The sequence below is a fragment of the Oncorhynchus kisutch genome, linkage group LG28 (genome assembly GCF_002021735.2).
Source record: "Oncorhynchus kisutch isolate 150728-3 linkage group LG28, Okis_V2, whole genome shotgun sequence".
NCBI classification, from domain to species: domain Eukaryota; kingdom Metazoa; phylum Chordata; class Actinopteri; order Salmoniformes; family Salmonidae; genus Oncorhynchus; species Oncorhynchus kisutch.
The window spans coordinates 19,079,363-19,099,309 of record NC_034201.2 but is presented as its reverse complement, the minus strand read 5'-3'; the positions used below and the strand labels follow the sequence as shown (position 1 = coordinate 19,099,309).

General features: G+C 41.5%; 1 protein-coding gene across 1 annotated transcript in view; it reads right to left on the bottom strand.

The window, feature by feature from the left end:
- The window catches only part of LOC109873084 (calmodulin regulator protein PCP4-like), a 33,134-nt gene extending 15,961 nt beyond the window's left edge, over positions 1–17,173 (bottom strand). Inside the window, exon 1 of the mRNA XM_020464603.2 lies at positions 17,048–17,173. Coding sequence (XP_020320192.1) covers positions 17,048–17,056 — 9 coding nt within the window. The 5' untranslated portion in view covers positions 17,057–17,173. The remainder of the gene's footprint in view (positions 1–17,047) is intronic.
- Positions 17,174–19,947: the final 2,774 nt, after the last annotated feature.

Genomic DNA, 19,947 nt, shown 5'->3' with positions numbered 1-19,947 from the left:
TATTTCAGGCTAGATACTGTGAATGTAATCTCTGTGCCTGTGCATATGCATGCATGTTCATCTAGTCTACCCTAATGCTGATGTTATGCTGGCACAGTTCAACTGTTTTTCAAACTGTACAATAGAGTATCATTGTTTATTGTCTTACAGAAAAAGCCTGGGCTTCTTCCTGGAGTGGATTCTACATACAAAAACAGAATTCCATTGCTTGCGTGTCATTGTAGCAGAACTGTATCCCTCTCGAAGGATTATACGTTATGCTCGATTTCAAGCAGATGACTCATGAGGAGCTGAATGGCAGTTTGATCATGTCAACACTCCCCCCACAGATATACAAATATTCCTTGAATTTACTGTATGTTTCTTTGGAATGGCCATTTCATAATGACCACCTCTCCCATCATCTGTGGATCACCAGTTATTTTAGCAACAGATTGTTACACCAGATAATGTCATTTAACCATATTTAACGTATCCATTACTGGCAGTTACAGGATAGGTACTGTTTGGTGTAACACAGAGAATTTGACCAACCATAGTGATGCCTTCTTCGTCCTCGATTCAGGGAAACAGGAGTCTCGTAAAATGTCTGAGTCCAGTTGCAGGGGGTCCGTTTGAATTTAGAAAAAGCTCCATTATTAAAATAAAACATTTTTTGGTTCATAAAGTTATCCAACAATATGTGTGCTGCCATTGTGTGTATTTGAAGTCTTCTCACTCCGTGATCGAGACAGGTATCTGTCATCATGACATGCAGCACATTGGGTTGGTCACCCACCTGTCTCAATCAATGAGAGAAGACTTGAAATAGACAAGATGTCGGCAAAAATCTTTGGGTAAATCACATTATCTGGTGTAACAATATGTAGCTTCAGTTCTCAGCACTTGTGTGTCTCTACACCAGAGACACACTCAGACACTGAACTACACTGTTCATCCCCAAAAAATGGTATGCTACTTTTACCATATACATTTTTTAATGCTAACTCAAGTTCTCTGGTTTATGATAAAAATGTAATGTTAATATAGTATTGACTATATGCCGTGGCAGAACCAGGGTAAATTCCCCTTTAACATAACAACCTGGTCAGTTGGGCTCTTTTGTGGTTGTTTCTTTGTTGTACCTCTGTGAATTGGCATCATTAGTCCATCAATAAAGGAGGCATGAGAAAAGAGACTGGCAGCCTGAACTTGTAAGCAGGAAAACATTTTGTGACATGTTCCATCAAAGTGGAGAGAAAGCAGGGGATCCTGAATGTTTGGTTCTTCAGGGTTTGGTAAGACAAACTGCCATTTCTTTTTGTGTGAAAATCATGCAAAATAGCAGCTTTTGCATTTTCTAGCCAAGAATCAAATAACCACACAAATTAATTTGTGACTGGCAAGAGTCTCACCACAATACAAGAGGAGACATTGACACAATCCTTACAAACATTTGAGTGCTATTAGCATTTTGTCTCATGGGGGAGGGCTTAAATTAAAATGCATGCACTGGCAGTTTGGTACTGAGGAGAGACCAGCTTCCTGAAACCCTGTCCCTGGTAGACCCAGCATCCACACACACACACCCTCCACTGCGCTCTTCCTCTTCTATCTGCTCTCCTCTCCTCCTCTTTTGTCCCTCTACTCCTCCCCCCTCCCTCCTCTCACCTCCATTGTGTTTAACTGCATTAACCAACATACCTATCATAAAGAATGACCTTGTCTCCACCTCATCTCATCTTCACTGATAGAGATGTTCATGACATGAAAGCCTAGGACACAGAGAGTCATGACTGGAGGACCCCCCATCAGAGTAATGAATGAAAGGTGCTACGGCGAAACACTTAGGAATACAGCACCAAGAGCCAGTCTAACAAAGCTTTTACACTGCGACACCTTTTGCACATTAAAATGAGAGGACAAATAAAGGTTAAAAGAAGGGGTAGAAAAAGATAAATAGTTAGAGCATGTTTTACTGTATCTACTCTACACTTTTCCCTGTCGCATAAGCTTGGTATATGAATACATTCAGTTGTAAGCACACAGCCCTTTTCTTTCCCGATGTGGTCCTAAAAATATTAAATATCAACACTCAGCATCCCTGAAAGGTAGCGGAGCAGAGTAGGGGTGAGGGGGCAGATTAAAAATATTTAATAAACAACCAAAACAACAGATTCTCCTTCTGGGCCACCAAGCAGCACAGCACAGCCATTTCCAGAAATGCCACTCATTAGGAGTAGGAGATAGAAGAAAGAGGAACAACAGCAGCCATGGTCCACTGAGTCCAACGCATAGAGTCTTTCACTGAGACTCAGGCTGTAACATGGCCAGTTAAACTGTGAGTGGGCACAGTAACTGCAGGAAGTGAAAAGATAATGAGTCCATGGCATTCATTCAGTTCAGTCAATTCCCAGCTGACAGGCATCATGGGCACAGCTTGGACTGAGGGGCTGCTTGCCACGTCACACTCCCCCCAGAGAAGACAAGATGTTTGCCTGCTCCCAGCCCCATATGTTGGAGCTGGAGAGGGAGATTATCTAATGGGACGACGGTGATGATGGTGATAGTAGTAATGATGTTTTCAGCACAAAATACTTGTTTTTGTTTTACATGGTTGAGTCATAGGCTATAGTAAGCACACAGCTCTCACAGCATAAAGAGCTGTGGTTCTGGTGTGTCAGTAATCCCCCTGGGCATGCCCAGCCCAGTCTGGTCCTATATCCCCATGTAGAGCTTGGCACACACAACAGCGCACTGCGTTCAACCTGGTGCCATCCAGAGGTCTGCACTCAGCACTCCACAGCCCTTCAGCCTGACTCTTCAGCCTGTATGCCTGCCTGGCATTGCCACCCAAAGTCACGCCAACCTGTGTCCTCTACTCATTGCATTTTAGTTTGAGAGTTTATTTAAAAAATTGCTTTGTTGATTTTTAAACCACTACATGGCCTGGTACCCAAATATATGTCTGATAGGCTTTTAAGGTATGTGCCCAGTCGTTCCCTCAGATCTTCTGGCACTGATCTTTAAGTCGTTCTAAATGTCAGAACCAAAACTTTTGGTGAGGCTGCCTTAAGATCCCGGACTGCATCTTTAGTTAATGTATTCATCTCATCTCTCATGAGTCATATCTCTGCTATAGTCTAAACATAGATCAGATCATCACTTACTCTTCGATGATAAAGACGTACTGTATGTTCAACAATTAATATAATTTATATAAAGCACGCTCTCACATCCCACAGTGATGTGATCAAAGGATGCCGTGGTAGTATTGGGGGGTTGAATTAGCCAAATAAATAAATGATATATCATTGTAGCCGTTTCTAGGGCTATTTTGGGTGTTTCTGTGAGCTTGGTCTCTCCAGAGGGGCTCCACACTGCACTGAGTGTCTATTAACTATTCAACAAGGAGGAGAGGAGGTGACGCTAGGCGAACTAGGCCACAGACGACAATGTCGGCAACTCAGCCCCAACCAACACGTTACAAAGCCTCAGCAACCCCAGTGTGGTGGGAAGTGCAGGGGAAGGGACTCAGGAGCTCAAAGGGATAGGAAAGAGGTGGGAGCAGAAGGGAAGCATGGTGCTGGAAGGGTGGAGCCAGCTGCTGAGACAGTGTCACTGGGTGACTCAGACACTGGACCATAACAGCTGTAGTTCGGTTGTGTAGCCAGACACGTTCACTCAAGCTTAGTGGGTTTTCTGCTGTCTAGTACCCATTGTGATTTGGTACTATACATGGACACTGAAATAGTACCCACCTAAGTATAGTGTGCTCACCTAAGCTTATCTACGATGCATTCGGAAAGTATTCAGACCCCTTGACCTTTTCCGCATTTTGCTACGTTATAGCCTTATTCTAAAATGGATTAAATCATTTTTACCCCTCAAACAATCTACACACAATACCCAAATAAGCAAAAACAGATGTGCATTTATTACAAATAAATAAAAAATATTTACATTTACATGCGTTTTCAGATTCTTTACTGAGTACTTTGTTGAAGCACCATTAGCAGCGATTACAGCCTCGAGTCTTCTTGGGTATGATGCTATAAGCTTGGCACACCTGTATTTGGGGAGTTTCTCCAATTCTTCTCTGCAGATTCTCTCAAGCTTTGTCAGGTTGCATGGGGAGAGTGGCTGCACAGCAATGTTCTCCAGCAATGTTCTATAGGTTCAAGTCTAGGCTCTGGCTTAGGGTCGTTGTCCTGTTGGAATGTAAACCTCCACCCCAGTCTAAGGTCCTGAGCGCTCTGGAGCAGGTTTTCATCAAGGATCTCTCTGTACTTTGCGCCGTTCATCTTTTCCTCGATCCTGACTAGTCTCCCAGTCCCTGTCGTTGAAAAACATCCCCATAGCATGATGCTGCACCACCATGCTTCACTGTAGGGATGGTGCCAGGTTTCCTCCAGATGTGACGTTTGTCATTCAGGCCAAAGAGTTCAATCTTGGTTTCATCAGACCAGAGAATTTTGTTTCCCATGGTCAGACTCCAAGAGGGCTGTCATGTGCCTTTTACTGGCCACTCTACCATAAAGGCCTGATTGGTGGGAGTGCTGCTGAGATGGTTGTCCTTCTGGAAAGTTCTCTCATCTCCACAGAGGAACTCTGGAGCTCTGTCAGTGACCATCAGGTTCTTGGTCACCTCCCTGACCAAGGACCTTCTCCCCTGATTTCTCAGTTTGGCCGAGTCTTGGTGGTTCCAAACTTCTTCCATTTAAGAATGATGAAGGCCACTGTGTTCTTGAGGACCTTCAATGCTGCAGAAATGTTTGGTACCCTTCCCCAAATCTGTGCCTTGACATAATCCTGTCTCAGAGCTCTAAAGACAATTCCTTCACTCATGACTTGGTTTTTGCTCTGACATGCGCTGTCAACTGTGGGACCATATATAGACAGGTGTGTGCCTTTCCAAATCATGTTCAATCAATTTAATTTACCACAGGTGGACTCCAATCAAGTTGTAGAAACATCTCAAGGATGATCAATGGAAAGAGGATGCACCTGTGCTCAATTTCAAGTCTCATAGCAAAGGGTCTGAATACTTATGTAAATAAGGTATCCGTAAAAATAAAAAATACATTTCAAAAATTTCAAAAAACTTGATTTTGAGGCTGTAACATGAGGCTGTAACATGAGGCTGTAACATGAGGCTGTAACATGAGGCTGTAACATGAGGCTGTAACATGAGGCTGTAACATGAGGCTGTAACATGAGGCTGTAACATAACAAAATGTGGAACAAGGGAAGGGGTCTGAAAACTTTCCAACTGCACTGTATGTGTTTACCTACATGTTTTCTATTGGCCCCATTGTGATTTGAATTGTTGCTTGGTAAATGAAAACAAGCTATAAACCGACTGATCAGGGGAAATGTAGATTATTCAAATGAACTATTTTAACCAGTGACCAATGGAACCCTCAAATTCTTCTTGGTCACTCTCAAATTAACCTACGAAGAACTCCTCCCTCACTACATTACCAGGTGTCGAAAGCAATTAGCATACATCAACGTACTAGACGAGACACAAGAAGAAAGTGTCCTTTGAATTAATGCTTTCATGTCACAGCTTTGAGCTGAGATAGACTTTATTGTCACTATCTCAAGCTCCATGGGAGGAAAGGGAGCCAAGGTTGTACGCGGCTCAGCTGCCAACACATTAGATAACTCTGACTTGCAGCACCATATCCACCTGTTTACAGCACGATATCCACCTTTAAAGGTTCAGGCTTGGCAAAGTTGGATGGAGCATTGCTAACGTTCCTTACATGCGCATCCAGAAAGTATCACTAAGCCTACTAGTCTCTGGAATCCTGTCAAGTATCCATCTAACTTGACGAGTAGTGCTACAATACCTGCTCACTCAGCAGACACACAGCAGCCAAGTTTAGAGGATAGAGGAAGTCCATGTTGGAATGGGATGGGGTAAAGGAAAATGTCATCCTTTCAAGGCTCTGGTGTTGGACGGCACAGTTAGGGCGTTCAACTTGGTTTGACTTGTCCATCCAGAAGCTGAACCTGACATAGTCATTATTAAACACAGCCTAGGTCAGTGATGCCCCTGAGAGAAGGAAAGTTAGGGCATGACCTTGGTGGTAGGAGTGACTGTGAAGAAAGACAGTTCTGAGATGGCCTCATCTTCGTGACAGTGTTTTATCGAGTTGTTTTTGCTAGCTAACTTTAGTCATCCGGCATTGCATTTAACTGTTTGTTAGCATCAATGTAGAAGTCAACTGAGGAGATTATTCACTTTAGACATGGCGACGACAGATATGGCAGCTCCTAAGCAACTTTGTAGTATTTCGTTTTTTTTGTGTGTTGTTTCTTACATTATTAGCCCAGACATTTTTTTGTGTTATTACATACAGGCAGAAATAACTTTTGGATATCAGAGCGTCGGTAACTCACCAGCATTACGACCAGGTATACAACTTTCCCGAGTTGGATCCTTTGTTCGTACCCCCCAGGGCAATCAAAACACTGCCGGCGGAGAAGATGTATTCGGAGTGGACTTCTAGTCTGACTCAGGAGGCGTGCACACCATCCACCGCTTCTGAGTATATTACTCGCTAATGTACAGTATCTGTATAATAAAGTAGACAAGCTCAGGGCAAGGATCTCCTTCCAGAGAAACATCTTGGATTGTAACATTCTGTTTCACAGAAACATGGCTCTCTTGGGATATACTGTCCCCGTCCATACAGCCATCTGGGTTCTCAGTACATCGCGCAGACAGGAATAAAGAACTCTCTGGGAAGAATAAAGGTGGGGGTGTCTGTTTCATTATTATCTACTCATGGTGTGATTGTGAACACATACATAAACTGAAGTCCTTTTGTTCACCGGACGTAAAATACCTCAAACGCCAACCGTATTACCTCCCAAGAGAATTCTCTTCGGTTATAGTCACAGCTGTGTATATTCCCCCTCAAGCCGATACCATGATGGCCCTCAAAGAACTACACTGGACAATTTGTTTTTAAGATACTACTGCACTGTGGGAGCTAGGAACACAAGCATTTAGCTACACCCGCAATAACATCTGCTAAATATATGTATGTGACCAATAAAATTAGATTTGATTATGTGAGCAGAGTTTGCCTCTGTTCATTCAGTCTGCACACTGATGGAAGATTCCAATGACAATAACAAGGCTTCAGACTGAGGTAATTGTGCATCATACTTCAAGATACTGTCAAACTATAATGTCAGTTCTTTATATTTGTCTTTCCGTCCATACTTGCTGAAAAGGTCATCTCCTGTATTACTGTCTTTGTATAAAGGTCATTATCATTTTATGCATTTAGTCAGGTACTTCCATTGACATCCAATCTGCCCTGGATGCCCCTCCATGACATGGTAACAGAACCATAATTCCCTCACTGACGTCTGTGGTTTTCTAACTACAGTATTCATTATCAGACAGGCAGGCAGGCAATAAGTAACAGTTTTTCTCCCTGCTGGAATAATCTGAGCAAAACTAATGATACAACACCATGGTTTCCTCATAAAACATTAACACGCATTAGCCAGACCCCAAGGCTCGCAACACATCCAACTACACTGCATCCTTCAGCAGCACATTTCTGCTCGACATCAGGGCCTGTATTCACAAAGCATCTCAGAGTGCTGTTGTAGGATCAGTTTAGCCTTTTAAATGATATTGAATGGACAGGCGGGACCTGATCCTGGATCCACACGCCTACTCTGAGACGCTTAATGAAAACAGGCCCAGAACACATGAAGGATGTTGTCTACACTGTCATTCTATGAGGATGAGTAATCAACATGAACGGTAAATCCATACAGTAAATCCTGTCTCTCAGTCCTAGCTCGAGGACAATATGTAGCCAAATGGTTATTGTACAGTAAGTGAAATCATTCGGCATCACAAGGACTGTGTTATGAAAGCATCACAAAAACAATGGGATATTAGATGTTTAGGCTTTGTTATACCTAAACATCTAGCTTTATGTTGTGGACCAGGTTATAGGAAGTGCACAGCATACAGGCATCAGACAATTTAGCTGGATTATATATTATTTTTGCGTAATCTCTGCTCTTTGTGAGGGATGATTAGGGTCATTCTGAACCAGGGCCATGTATCACCAGTGTAATGTTGCTAAAAATGCAAGCGGACATCATGTCTCAGACACTGTGGAGTATTCTATAAGGACAACATATTGGAGCTGAAGACTGTGACCACATCACATCACTGAGGACCTGAAAGAGTCCCACCACACCGACACTATGGTGAAGAAGGCACAACAGCGCTTCTTCAACCTCAGTCGGCTGAAGAAATTTGGCATAACCCTCAAACTTCGACAGATGCACCATTGAGAGCATTCTGTCAGGCAACTCCATGGCTCTCCAGAGGGTGGTGCAGTCAGCCCAATTTATCACCGGGGGCACGCTGCTTACCCTCCAGGACATTTACAGCACCCGTTGTCAAAGGAAGGCCACCCGAGCCCGGGTTGTTGCCAACTAACAGACAAGGATGGTACAGGTGCATCAGAACCGGGACCGAGAGAGTGAGAAACAGCTTCTATCATCAGGACCCAGTTTTTTTTTTTTAAGTTATCTGGATTTCGCCTATCAGTTAGGAATAAATGCATAGAAATAGAATGAATAGTACAAATCACTCCTGTTCTACTCATTTTATTTCTATGCATTTAATCCTATCCAATAGGCAGAATCAGGATACAGTTGAAGTCGGAGGTTTACATACAGCTTAGCCAAATACATTTAAACTCAGTTTCACAATTCCTGACATTTAATCCCAGTAAAAAATCCCTGTTTTAGGTCAGTTAGGATCACCACTTTATTTTAAGAAGGTGAAATGTCAGAATAATAGGAGAGAGAATGATTTATTTCAGCTTTTATTTATTTCATCACCCTCAGAAGATTACATACACTCAATTAGTACTTGGTAGCATTACCTTTAAATTGTTTAACTTGTGTCAAATGACTCAGATAGCCTTCCACCAGCTTCCCACAATAAGTTGGGTGAATTTTGGCACATTCATCCTGACAGAGCTGGTGTAACAGTCAGGTTTGTTGGTCTCCTTGCTCGCAAACGCGTTTTCAGTTCTGCCCACACATTTTTTTCACACAATATTTATGCTGCAGTAGTTTGTGTCGGGGGGCTAGGGTCAGTCTGTTATATCTGGAGTATTTCTTCTGTCTTATCCGGTGTCCTGTGTGAATTTAAGTATGCTCTCTCTAATTCTCTCTTTCTTTCATTCTCTCTCTCTGAGGACCTGAGCCCTAGGACCATGCCTCAGGACTACCTGGCATGACTTCTTGTTGTCCCCAGTCCACCTGGCCATGCTGCCGCTCCAGGTTCAACTGTTCTGCCTGCGGCTATGGAACCCTGACTGGTTCACCAGACGTGCTACCTGTCCCAGACCTGCTGTTTTCAACTCTCTAGAGACAGCTGGAGTGGTAGAGAAACTCTCAATGATCAGCTATGAAAAGTCAACTGATTTACTCCTGAGGTGCTGACCTGTTGCACCCTCGACAACTACTGTGATTATTATTATTTGACCATGCTGGTCATTTATGAACATTTGAACATCTTGGCCATGTTCTGCTATAATCTCCACCCGGCACAGCCAGAAGAGGACTGGCCACCCCTCATAGACTGGTTCCTCTCTAGGTTTCTTCCTAGGCCTTTCTAGGGAGTTTTTCCTAGCCACTGTGCTTCTACACCTGCATTGCTTGCTGTTTGGGGTTTTAGGATGGGTTTCTGTACAGCACTTTGAGATATCAGCTGATGTAAAAAGGGCTATATAAATACATTTGATTAGATTTTCAATAGGATTGAGGTCAGGGCTTTGTGATGGCCACACCAATACTTTGACTTTGTTGTCCTTAAGCCATTTTGCCACAACTTTGGAAGTATGCTTGGGGTCATTGTCCATTTGGAAGATCCATTTGCGACCAAGCTTTAACTTCCTGACTGATGTCTTGAGAAGTTGCTTAAATATATCCACATAATTGTCCTTCCTCATGATCCCATCAATTTTGTGAAGTTCACCAGTCCCTCCTGCGGCAAAGCACCCCCACAACATGATGCTGCCACCCCCGTGCTTCACGGTTGGGATGTTCTTTGGCTTGCAACCCTCCCCCTTTTTTCTCCGAACATGACAATGGTCATCATGGCCAAACAGTTTTATTTTTGTTTCATCAGACCAGAGGACATTTCTCCAAAAAGTATCATTTTTGTCCCCATGTGTAGTTGCAAACAGTAGTCTGGCTTTTTTATAGCGGTTTAGGAGCAGTGGCTTCTTCCTTGCTGAGCAGCCTTTCAGGTTACGTCGATATAGGACTCGTTTTACTGTTGATATAGATACTTTTGTAACTATTTCCTCCAGCATCTTCACAAGGTCCTTTGCTGTTGTTCTGGGATTGATTTTCAGTTCTCGCACCAAAGTACGTTCATCTCTAGGAGACACACCACGTCTCCTTCTTGAGCGGTATGACGGCTGTGTGGTCCCATGGTGTTTATACTTGCGTACTATTGTTTGTACAGATGAACATGGTACCTTCAGGCATTTAGAAATTGCTCCCAAGGATGAACCAGACTTGTGGAGGTCTATCAGAAGCTTCTGAAGCCATGACATAATTTTCTGGAATTTTTCAAGCTGTTTAAAGCCACAGTCAATTTAGTGTATGTAAACTTCTGACCCACTGGAATTGTGATACAGTGAATTTTAAGTGAAATAATCTGTCTGTAAACAATTGTTGGAAAGATTATTTGTGTCATGCACAAAGTAGATGTCCTAACCGACTTGCCAACACTATAGTTTATTAACAAGAAATTTGTGGAGTGGTTGAAAAACTAGTTTTAATGACTCCAACTTAAGTGTTTGTAAACTTCCACCTTCAACTGTAGATAACTTTTGAAAAACGGGTCCCAAGCCATCAGACTGTTAAACAGCCATCACTAGCCAGCTACCTGCCCGGTACTCTGCCCTGCACCTTGAGAATACAGCCCCATGTATATAAAGACATTGAACACTGGTCACATCATATACTAAAAATCATTATTTAACCTGTCTCTCTCATCTACACTGATTGAAGTGGATTTAACAAGTGAAATACTTATTTTCCACCATAATTTGCAAATAAATTCATTACAAATCCTACAATGTGATTTTCTTGATTTTTTCTCTCTCATTTTGTCTGTCATAGTTGAAGTGTACCTATGATGAAAATTACAGGCCTCTCATCTTTTTAAGTGGGAGAACTTGCACAATTGGTGGCTGACTAAATACTTTTTTGCCCCACTGTATCTACTTCATATCTACTTTGGATTGTGGACTCGTTCTGACATTTCTTGATTTTTTTTCATTTTGTTATTATTATTTGTATATTTGTATATTTGTATATTGCATTTGCTAGACATTCTACTGCACTATTGGAGATACTAACATAATAATTTTGCTGCACCTGCTATAACACCTGCAAATATGTGTATGCAACCAATAAACTTTTATTTGATTTTGAGAAGATTTTAAGCAAATTCAAAAGATTTAAAAATATATATATATATATATATATATATATATATATTTATGCACTGTCAGTTGCCAGTTGGTCACTCAGAAGAGATTACCCCAATTAATATGACATTTCCACTAACAGATTAACTGTGAAAGATTCTTTGTCCAGGTCAGAGACGAGGCAAAACAACTCTAAATAGAAACGCTAAAACAACAAAAAAAAGTTACTTTTGCTAATAATTTCCTCAGACTTCCATTGACTGAGTTCATCTCCAAATCTGTCCAACAGGCACCTCTGAGCTGAATATAATTTACTCTCACTGACTTTAATAGGTAGATACAGAGGGTAAAAAGGACACAGAGACACTGCTCATCCTTCTACCACTATGACCTTTTTACACTAATTGGTAGCAGCCCTCTAGTTCTCCTTGTCCATTTGATGTATACTAGAGTGAAACGCTGGAGTGAAACAGCTCCACTAAGTAGACACCAAAGCCACCGTGAAGTCCCATGATAAGTTAGTGGTGGCAACACCATATTGGACTCTTCGTCTGATGCATTGCTTTTACTTAAACAGAGCATCAATATGTTAAGATTTTTAAAATACTCATTTCAAAAAAAGGATGTAATGGAATGGATTACATTTCTATATCATAGCAATGTAAGAAAATGTGAAAATATCAAGTCACAGCAATACACCACTGTTAGTTGAGCAAAGCATGCATGATTGGTGGTTTTTGAAACATTGAACCATTTCCTTATTCTTCTGCATTTACTGTAAACACATCCATATGAATGGCACACTACCATACTTGTCATCTTAACCTGACATTCCAGCTCATCACCACAACGTTCACACAATGTGGACATGGTTGTGATTTGTTTATTCACACCTTGATGATGTTCTTCTATGTCATATATGTTCCCTGTTTTGAAACGCAGGCATTTCTGTTTCCATCTCTATCCACATGGAAAACAACAAACCACTGGACCGTGCTCTCAATGCTAATCAGACAAGGCTGACTGCACCCTGTTTTAAAGCCTGGAGGCGACACTGACTGTACTGCTGTCTGTCTATATATCTATCTATCTGCCTGCTTCCCTTCCATTCCCATGTCTCTACCTCTACTTTGTCTATATGCCTGCCTGATCACAATCGACAACTAACTCAGACATTGGTAAGGTTAATTTACAGCACGTTAGGGTTAAGCGTCTGTTGGTTGGGCCCCTCAAGGCTCTACAGAACAGGGATATAGCCTTCTGCATCATCTACCCATCATCTTAACCACACTGCACCATCACTGTGGCGGAAGTGTCGTATCACAGCATGTTTCATACTGACATAACATCACGCTTCAGGTACTAAAATGCTTACCCCCCCCCCCCCCCAAGATAAACTTGAAGGCAAGAGAACAAACAGTGTTGTGTTGCAGCCATTGTGAAGAGGACAAATTCAATTGAACCCAAGTGTCTCATCAAGAAGATGGATGTCATGGCTGTTGAATGTGCCTGACCTATCTCAATCTGTAAGTGATAGCAGGAGATAGATACATCGCACTACAGACAGATCCAAATATCCACCCGAGAAGTTACATAATCCTGCCTAGCAACAAAAGTATTGAACAAATCTGCTAAATATCTGCGTGTTTGACGGGAGCATTCTAATCTAGCCTGCCGACAGAGGGACAGTGGCTGTCTCTAAATGTGGAGATATGTGGATTTAGTGCCCTGGTTCTAATGCTGTCACTGCGGCCTGACACAGATGTGTTTACCAATAATACACTGGCATATACTTAAGATATTACTGAGCTTCTTTTCAAGACCACATACTCTGTAACTGTTTTAAAGTCGCCATTAGCCACATAGTGAAATCCCTGAGTGGTTTCCTTCCTCTCCAGCAAATTAGTTAGGAAGGGCGCCTGTATCGTTGTAGTGACTAGCTGCATTGATACACAATCCAAAGTGTAATTAATAACTTCACCATGCTCAAAGGGATATTCAATGTCTGCTTTTTTTTTACGTTTACCTATCTACCAATAGGTGCCCTTCTTTGCGAGGCATTGGAAAACCTCCTTGGTGTTTGTGGTTGAATCTGTGTTTGAAATTCACTGCTTGACTGAGGGACCTTACAGATAATTGTATGTGTGGGGTACAGAGATAAGGTAGTCATTGAAAAATGATGTTAAAAACTATTATTGCGCAAAACATACGCAACTTATTTTGTGAGTTAAGCACATTTTTTGTCCTGAATTTATATTTATTAGGCATGCCATAAGAAAGGGGTTGAATACTTATAAACATTTCAGCTTTTTATTTTTGATTAAGTTGTACAAATTTCAACAACAAAAAATCCACTTTAACATTATAGGTCAGTGAAAAATATGTTTTTTATTCATTTTAAATTCAGGATGTAACAACAAAATGTGGAAAAAGTCCAGGGGTGTGAATACTTTCTGAAGGCACTGTAACTGCATCATGGAGATGGGAAGCTAATTGATGTCCTGTGTGCTGTAAGATACCACTTTGTACCCTAGAGCACACAGGACATTTGTCTTATTTATAAAATTCTGTTTATGCAGTACCGTAGAATCCTATATAAACCATGAACAGAGAAAATCATTGTCAGATGTGTGCGCTGTGACATACAGTGTGATCTCAAACCTCTGTCACCACAAGTACATTTTGGTTGATGTTGGAAAATGTTGCACTAACTATAATACAGGTAACACTTAATTATACAGCCAATCCAAAATAGTGTGTTGTGTTTTATATTCAATGTGTTTTAGTGGGTAGGGTTGGCTGGGCAGGTTTCCCTCAGCCATACACCGAGGTAACCACTGACCAAGCCTCTCTATTGGACCACCTATCCAGGCAGAGTGAGGTGCTAGGAGAGAGAGGGGGCAGCTGTGAAGAAGGGAGGGGGCACTGCTGTAGAGCTAAGAAGACTGGCCCCATCTGTCACTACCACAGCCAGCTCTGTCTGTCTGCGTCTCCGTCTCTCCCGGCCTAACATACAGCAACTGCTGCTGGAATCCATTGACTTTGATGGAAAGGCCAACTGTACTAGCCTATACATCAGGCAAGCAACCAGAAAAGAATGCAGCTCAATTGTTTCCAAAATTGGCCCATTGTTTTGAGGGAAAGAGACAGTGATAAGGTCTCCGATTGGGGGCCTCATTTATTTCTATTCTCACCTGCGCTATGCATGCAGTGACAGAACAGAATGTGTTATTTCAGTGGGTCAGCCTTGAATTATTCAGTGACAGCCAACACTCAGTGCAGTGTTTGCATATAACAAATTCTGGGATGCTGGTGCTGTTTTTCTCTAGCAGTGTAATAAGCACAGAAACCCCTTGCCTTCAGCTAAGACATGATGATTATAAACATGGCTATTATGGCTTAACTGAATTGACTGGTGCATTCAGTTGATTGGCAGACTGTCTCTAGGTCAATATCACCCGTGCTTCAGCTAACACAAACTGTTTATGCTGGAATAAACATTAACTTACAAATATCATGGCTCAACAATCTTGCTTATCAAACGATTCACACACATAGACTACTCCTGTATGTAGGCCTATTCTCTCTCTCACACACACACACACACACACACACACACACGCACACACTTAATTGATACATGAAAACAAGTAGGCCATTGCAGTATGACAACAACCGTTAAATAAAGACTGCATAAAACATGTATGTACCGCCATTAGTCCACTTGTTTCCAATTTCCCGGAGTATTTGTATTTTGTGCACTGGTTTGTTCTCCTGTGCAGTAGCGGATTTAGGTATAGACGACATGGGGAGCCTCCCAGGGCAACATCTTGCCGGGGGCGGCACATGGCGCCCACACACATTTTTTTGGTATGGTGACATTTGCACGATCGATTTTCTATCGCTCATTTACACGTCAATGATATCATGTCACCATGTGGGACTGTGGGTCAATTAACCTTGTCGGAGTGGGCGCCCTGATTCTAGTTTGTGAGGTAGGCAGGCTGCTGCCTGGAAAGTTCTCCCACTCAGAAGTACGAGATCGGGAGAGGGGCGGGGTTAAGTTGACCTCAAGTCTCCCCACTGGAAGTGGGGGAATCTATCAAATAGCGCACCTCTAACTTTGTACAGTACTAATGCAATTAGAAAAATCAGTCAAACTACGAAATGTTACCAAATAAACCCCAATTCATTCATAATACTGTGAATATATAGTTTCACAGACATGTTGTTTCATTTTTTTTCTGGTTTGTGCGAAATCTTTAAGAATAATATAAAACCTGTCTGCACACCACCAAGGTGAATTGGTTTAGTCTTGACTCTTGGTTGACAGTGTTGGGGGACGGGTAATGTATTGATGCTCGAGTGGCAAATCAACACAAATTTGTTTCTATTTGTCTTTGTTACTTCTTTTTGATATTTGAGTCTTATTTTTTATATTTATATAGTTTTAAATGTTATGATAATTTATTTGTGTTCCAAATGTCTGAATAAAAATTACAGTTAGTGCAGAATGGTGCTTTTTGGGGGGGGGCGGGGTTCGCCCAGGGAGTCATACAAGCTAGAACCGCCACTGCTCCTGTGATTACTGCCCGATTTCACAGAAGATTAGAGGCCATTCATAACTGTATCCATTCAACAAAAGTCTTCGGTTATTATGTAACCACGTAAATGAATGTATTCACCTTTAAGTGTAAAGTTAGACAGATGATTTATGGTTTTTCTAGCGTGTTGCAATACGTTAAAGTCATAACGCACCAGAAAACTATGTGGAATTGTGTTTATTTTAGCATAACTTTACCCACTGGGCAAAACCTGGTTGAATCAACGTTGTTTCCACGTAATTGTATCCAAATAAGTCAGTGATCACGTTGAATCAACTTGTAAAACTATTTGGATTTGAAAAAATAAATCAATTTATGGGAATTTCTTATTTTTTTCCACACATCTTTTAACCTAAATCCAATAACACGGTGACTTTTTTGTTGTTGATTTCACGTTAGTTGACAACTCAACCAAATGTTAGTCAAAACTAGATCTTGAAATTAAGTCTGTACTCAGCGGGTAAGGGTTGCACAATAGCCCATGTCTAGGCTACACAAATAGGCGTGCGGGCTACATTTCCAAAGCTATGCTCTTTGTAGGCTACTTCCAGTCCATACCAGCAGCATACATAATTGTACAAACCTTCTCTACAAAAAAAACATATAAGGAAGGACAACAATCACGAATGGAGGGTCAGAAAGGACCGTTTGGGGTTGATTGCCCGGTAGTTGGATAGCCTAATAAATAATGTTGACATGCTGGACGCCAGTGACACTTTCTTATATTGTAGCAAATCGTTTCATATCGTTGCCATCGCCAAAACTACAAACAATTTAATTTATTTCACGCTTTAATGGGCTCCTTTGAAACAATTTGGTTGCGCTCCGCTTGAATGCTGGAATTGGCAGTGTTGCAGCAGCAGACTATCCATGGATGCACTTATTAGCCTACCGTATGATGTGAGCGAAAATTATACTTCAAAAGAAAGGCTTTTAAAAATAAAGTACACCTACCTCACTCATGATTTATAAGTGTTGTAGTTACGATGATTCCAGTACTTGATGTACACTTGTCACTCGTAAGCAGTCCTCCCGTCCACGATGCCTTGGTCCGTTATAGAGGGGAGGTTTTATAGTATGTGGAGTAACCCTTTCCTTTCCTCACGTTTCCATTGAACCAATAGGAATGTCTTCGGCATATCTCAAGTCACCACTCAAGAGCTCAAATATCCATTACAGTCGTACACATAGGCAGGCAGCCTTATCAAGTTATTGCCACAGCTCATTGTTATATTAAACCAACCAATAGCTCTTCTTTTGCCACAGCACAGTTTAGACGACACATCAACGTGTGTTTTATGTAATGCAAAGCAGCTCCCCACTGGGCACAAACTGGTTGAATCAACGTTGTTTCAAAGCCATTTGGAATCTACGTGGAAAACAGCCTCAAATGGATTTGAAAAAAGTTATCAATGTAAACTGTTGTTTTGAGTGTGAAATTTCAACCACATGATTTTCACCATGGTAACCACATTTCAACATAAACAAACCTATCAGAAAAAAATGTAGGCTGGGCAGGACCTTCTACAGGATAATTGGTGTATCTACAGGTACCATTTGGACGCCCATCCATGGTTTTAACGAAGCCCAGTTTAGCTATGATATTTGTCACTGACCATAACCAATGTAATATTGTGAGAATGATTGTTGAGTGATCTCCACTTCTAAATTAAATAGATTCACTGTTGCTATTGAAGTCATTCCAAAGGGTAGGTTTACCAGAGCAAATGAAATGTGACCATCCTTTATCACTCATATAATGATGATGATATAGCATATGCAAGGTCATGATCAGCAATTGTTTCAATTTAAACCATAATTAAATATACAATACCTAGGGTTTCAAGCTCTGGTTGATTTCAAATTGAATTATGTGATATTGAATTGTGTTTATTGTCAACACAACCAATTATCAACATTTGAAGGAGATATCTTCTGCATTAATAGTTCCATCAGTACCACTGACTTAGTCTGGCTTTAATTCCAGCTTGTCTACAATTTAATAATTGATATGTGGGATTCACACCTCCATCTCAACCAAAAAAAAATGTTTAAAGAATAGGACTAAATCAAATCAAACTTTATTTAAAGTGCATTTAAAGTTTGATTTGATTTAGTCCTACTCTTTAACGTATTTGTTCACAATTGCTATAATAATCTGTGCAGAATCACGAACTACATTGATCACTTGCACCATGTACTTTTAATGTAAACTGAACTGTAATACAGGTCATCTGGTTCTGATATTAGATGAAGTGCAGTGATAAATCATTAATTTATTGTAGTACCGCCCCCTGCTGTTCATTCATGGGAGAACACTTCTGACAACAATCCTAAAAAAACTGCATGTAAAGTAATCCATTCAATCAAGACCTTCCCTTCACCTACTAGCCCACACCAAATTCATGGCTGACAGGGATGAGTGGATACTTGTCTATTCTTAATGTAGTACTAAACCACAACATCTGTGTGACTCAGTTGGTAGTGCATGGTGCGTGCAACACCAGGGTTGTGGGTTTGATACCCATGGGGGACCAGTATTTTTTATTTTATTTTTTATTTTTATTTCACCTTTATTTAACCAGGTAGGCTAGTTGAGAACAAGTTCTCATTTGCAACTGCGACCTGGCCAAGATAAAGCATAGCAGTGTGAGCATACAACAAAGAGTTACACATGGAGTAAACAATTAACAAGTCAATAACACAGTAGAAAACGAAGGGGGGGTCTATATACAATGTGTGCAAAAGGCATGAGGAGGTAGGCAAATAATTACAATTTTGCAGATTAACACTGGAGTGATAAAAGATCAGATGGTCATGTACAGGTAGAGATATTGGTGTGCAGAAGAGCAGAAAAGTAAATAAATAGAAACAGTACGGGGATGAGGTAGGTGAAAAGGGTGGGCTATTTACCAATAGACTATGTACAGCTGCAGCGATCGGTTAGCTGCTCAGATAGCTGATGTTTGAAGTTGGTGAGGGAGATAAAAGTCTCCAACTTCAGCGATTTTTGCAATTCGTTCCAGTCACAGGCAGCAGAGTACTGGAACGAAAGGCGGCCAAATGAGGTGTTGGCTTTAGGGATGATCAGTGAGATACACCTGCTGGAGCGCGTGCTACGGATGGGTGTTGCCATCGTGACCAGTGAGCTGAGATAAGGCGGAGCTTTACCTAGCATAGACTTGTAGATGACCTGGAGCCAGTGGGTCTGGCGACGAATATGTAGCGAGGGCCAGCCGACTAGAGCATACAAGTCGCAGTGGTGGGTAGTATAAGGTGCTTTAGTGACAAAACGGATGGCACTGTGATAGACTGCATCCAGTTTGCTGAGTAGAGTGTTGGAAGCCATTTTGTAGATGACATCGCCGAAGTCGAGGATCGGTAGGATAGTCAGTTTTACTAGGGTAAGCTTGGCGGCTTGAGTGAAGGAGGCTTTGTTGCGGAATAGAAAGCCGACTCTTGATTTGATTTTCGATTGGAGATGTTTGATATGAGTCTGGAAGGAGAGTTTGCGGTCTAGCCAGACACCTAGGTACTTATAGACGTCCACATATTCTAGGTCGGAACCATCCAGGGTGGTGATGCTAGTCGGGCATGCAGGTGCAGGCAGCGACCGGTTGAAAAGCATGCATTTGGTCTTACTAGCGTTTAAGAGCAGTTGGAGGCCACGGAAGGAGTGTTGTATGGCATTGAAGCTTGTTTGGAGGTTAGATAGCACAGTGTCCAGAGACGGGCCGAAAGTATATAGAATGGTGTCGTCTGCGTAGAGGTGGATCAGGGTATGAACATTTATGGGGTATGAACATTTATGCACTCATTACTTTACTGTAAGTCACTCTGGTTTAAGCAAGTCT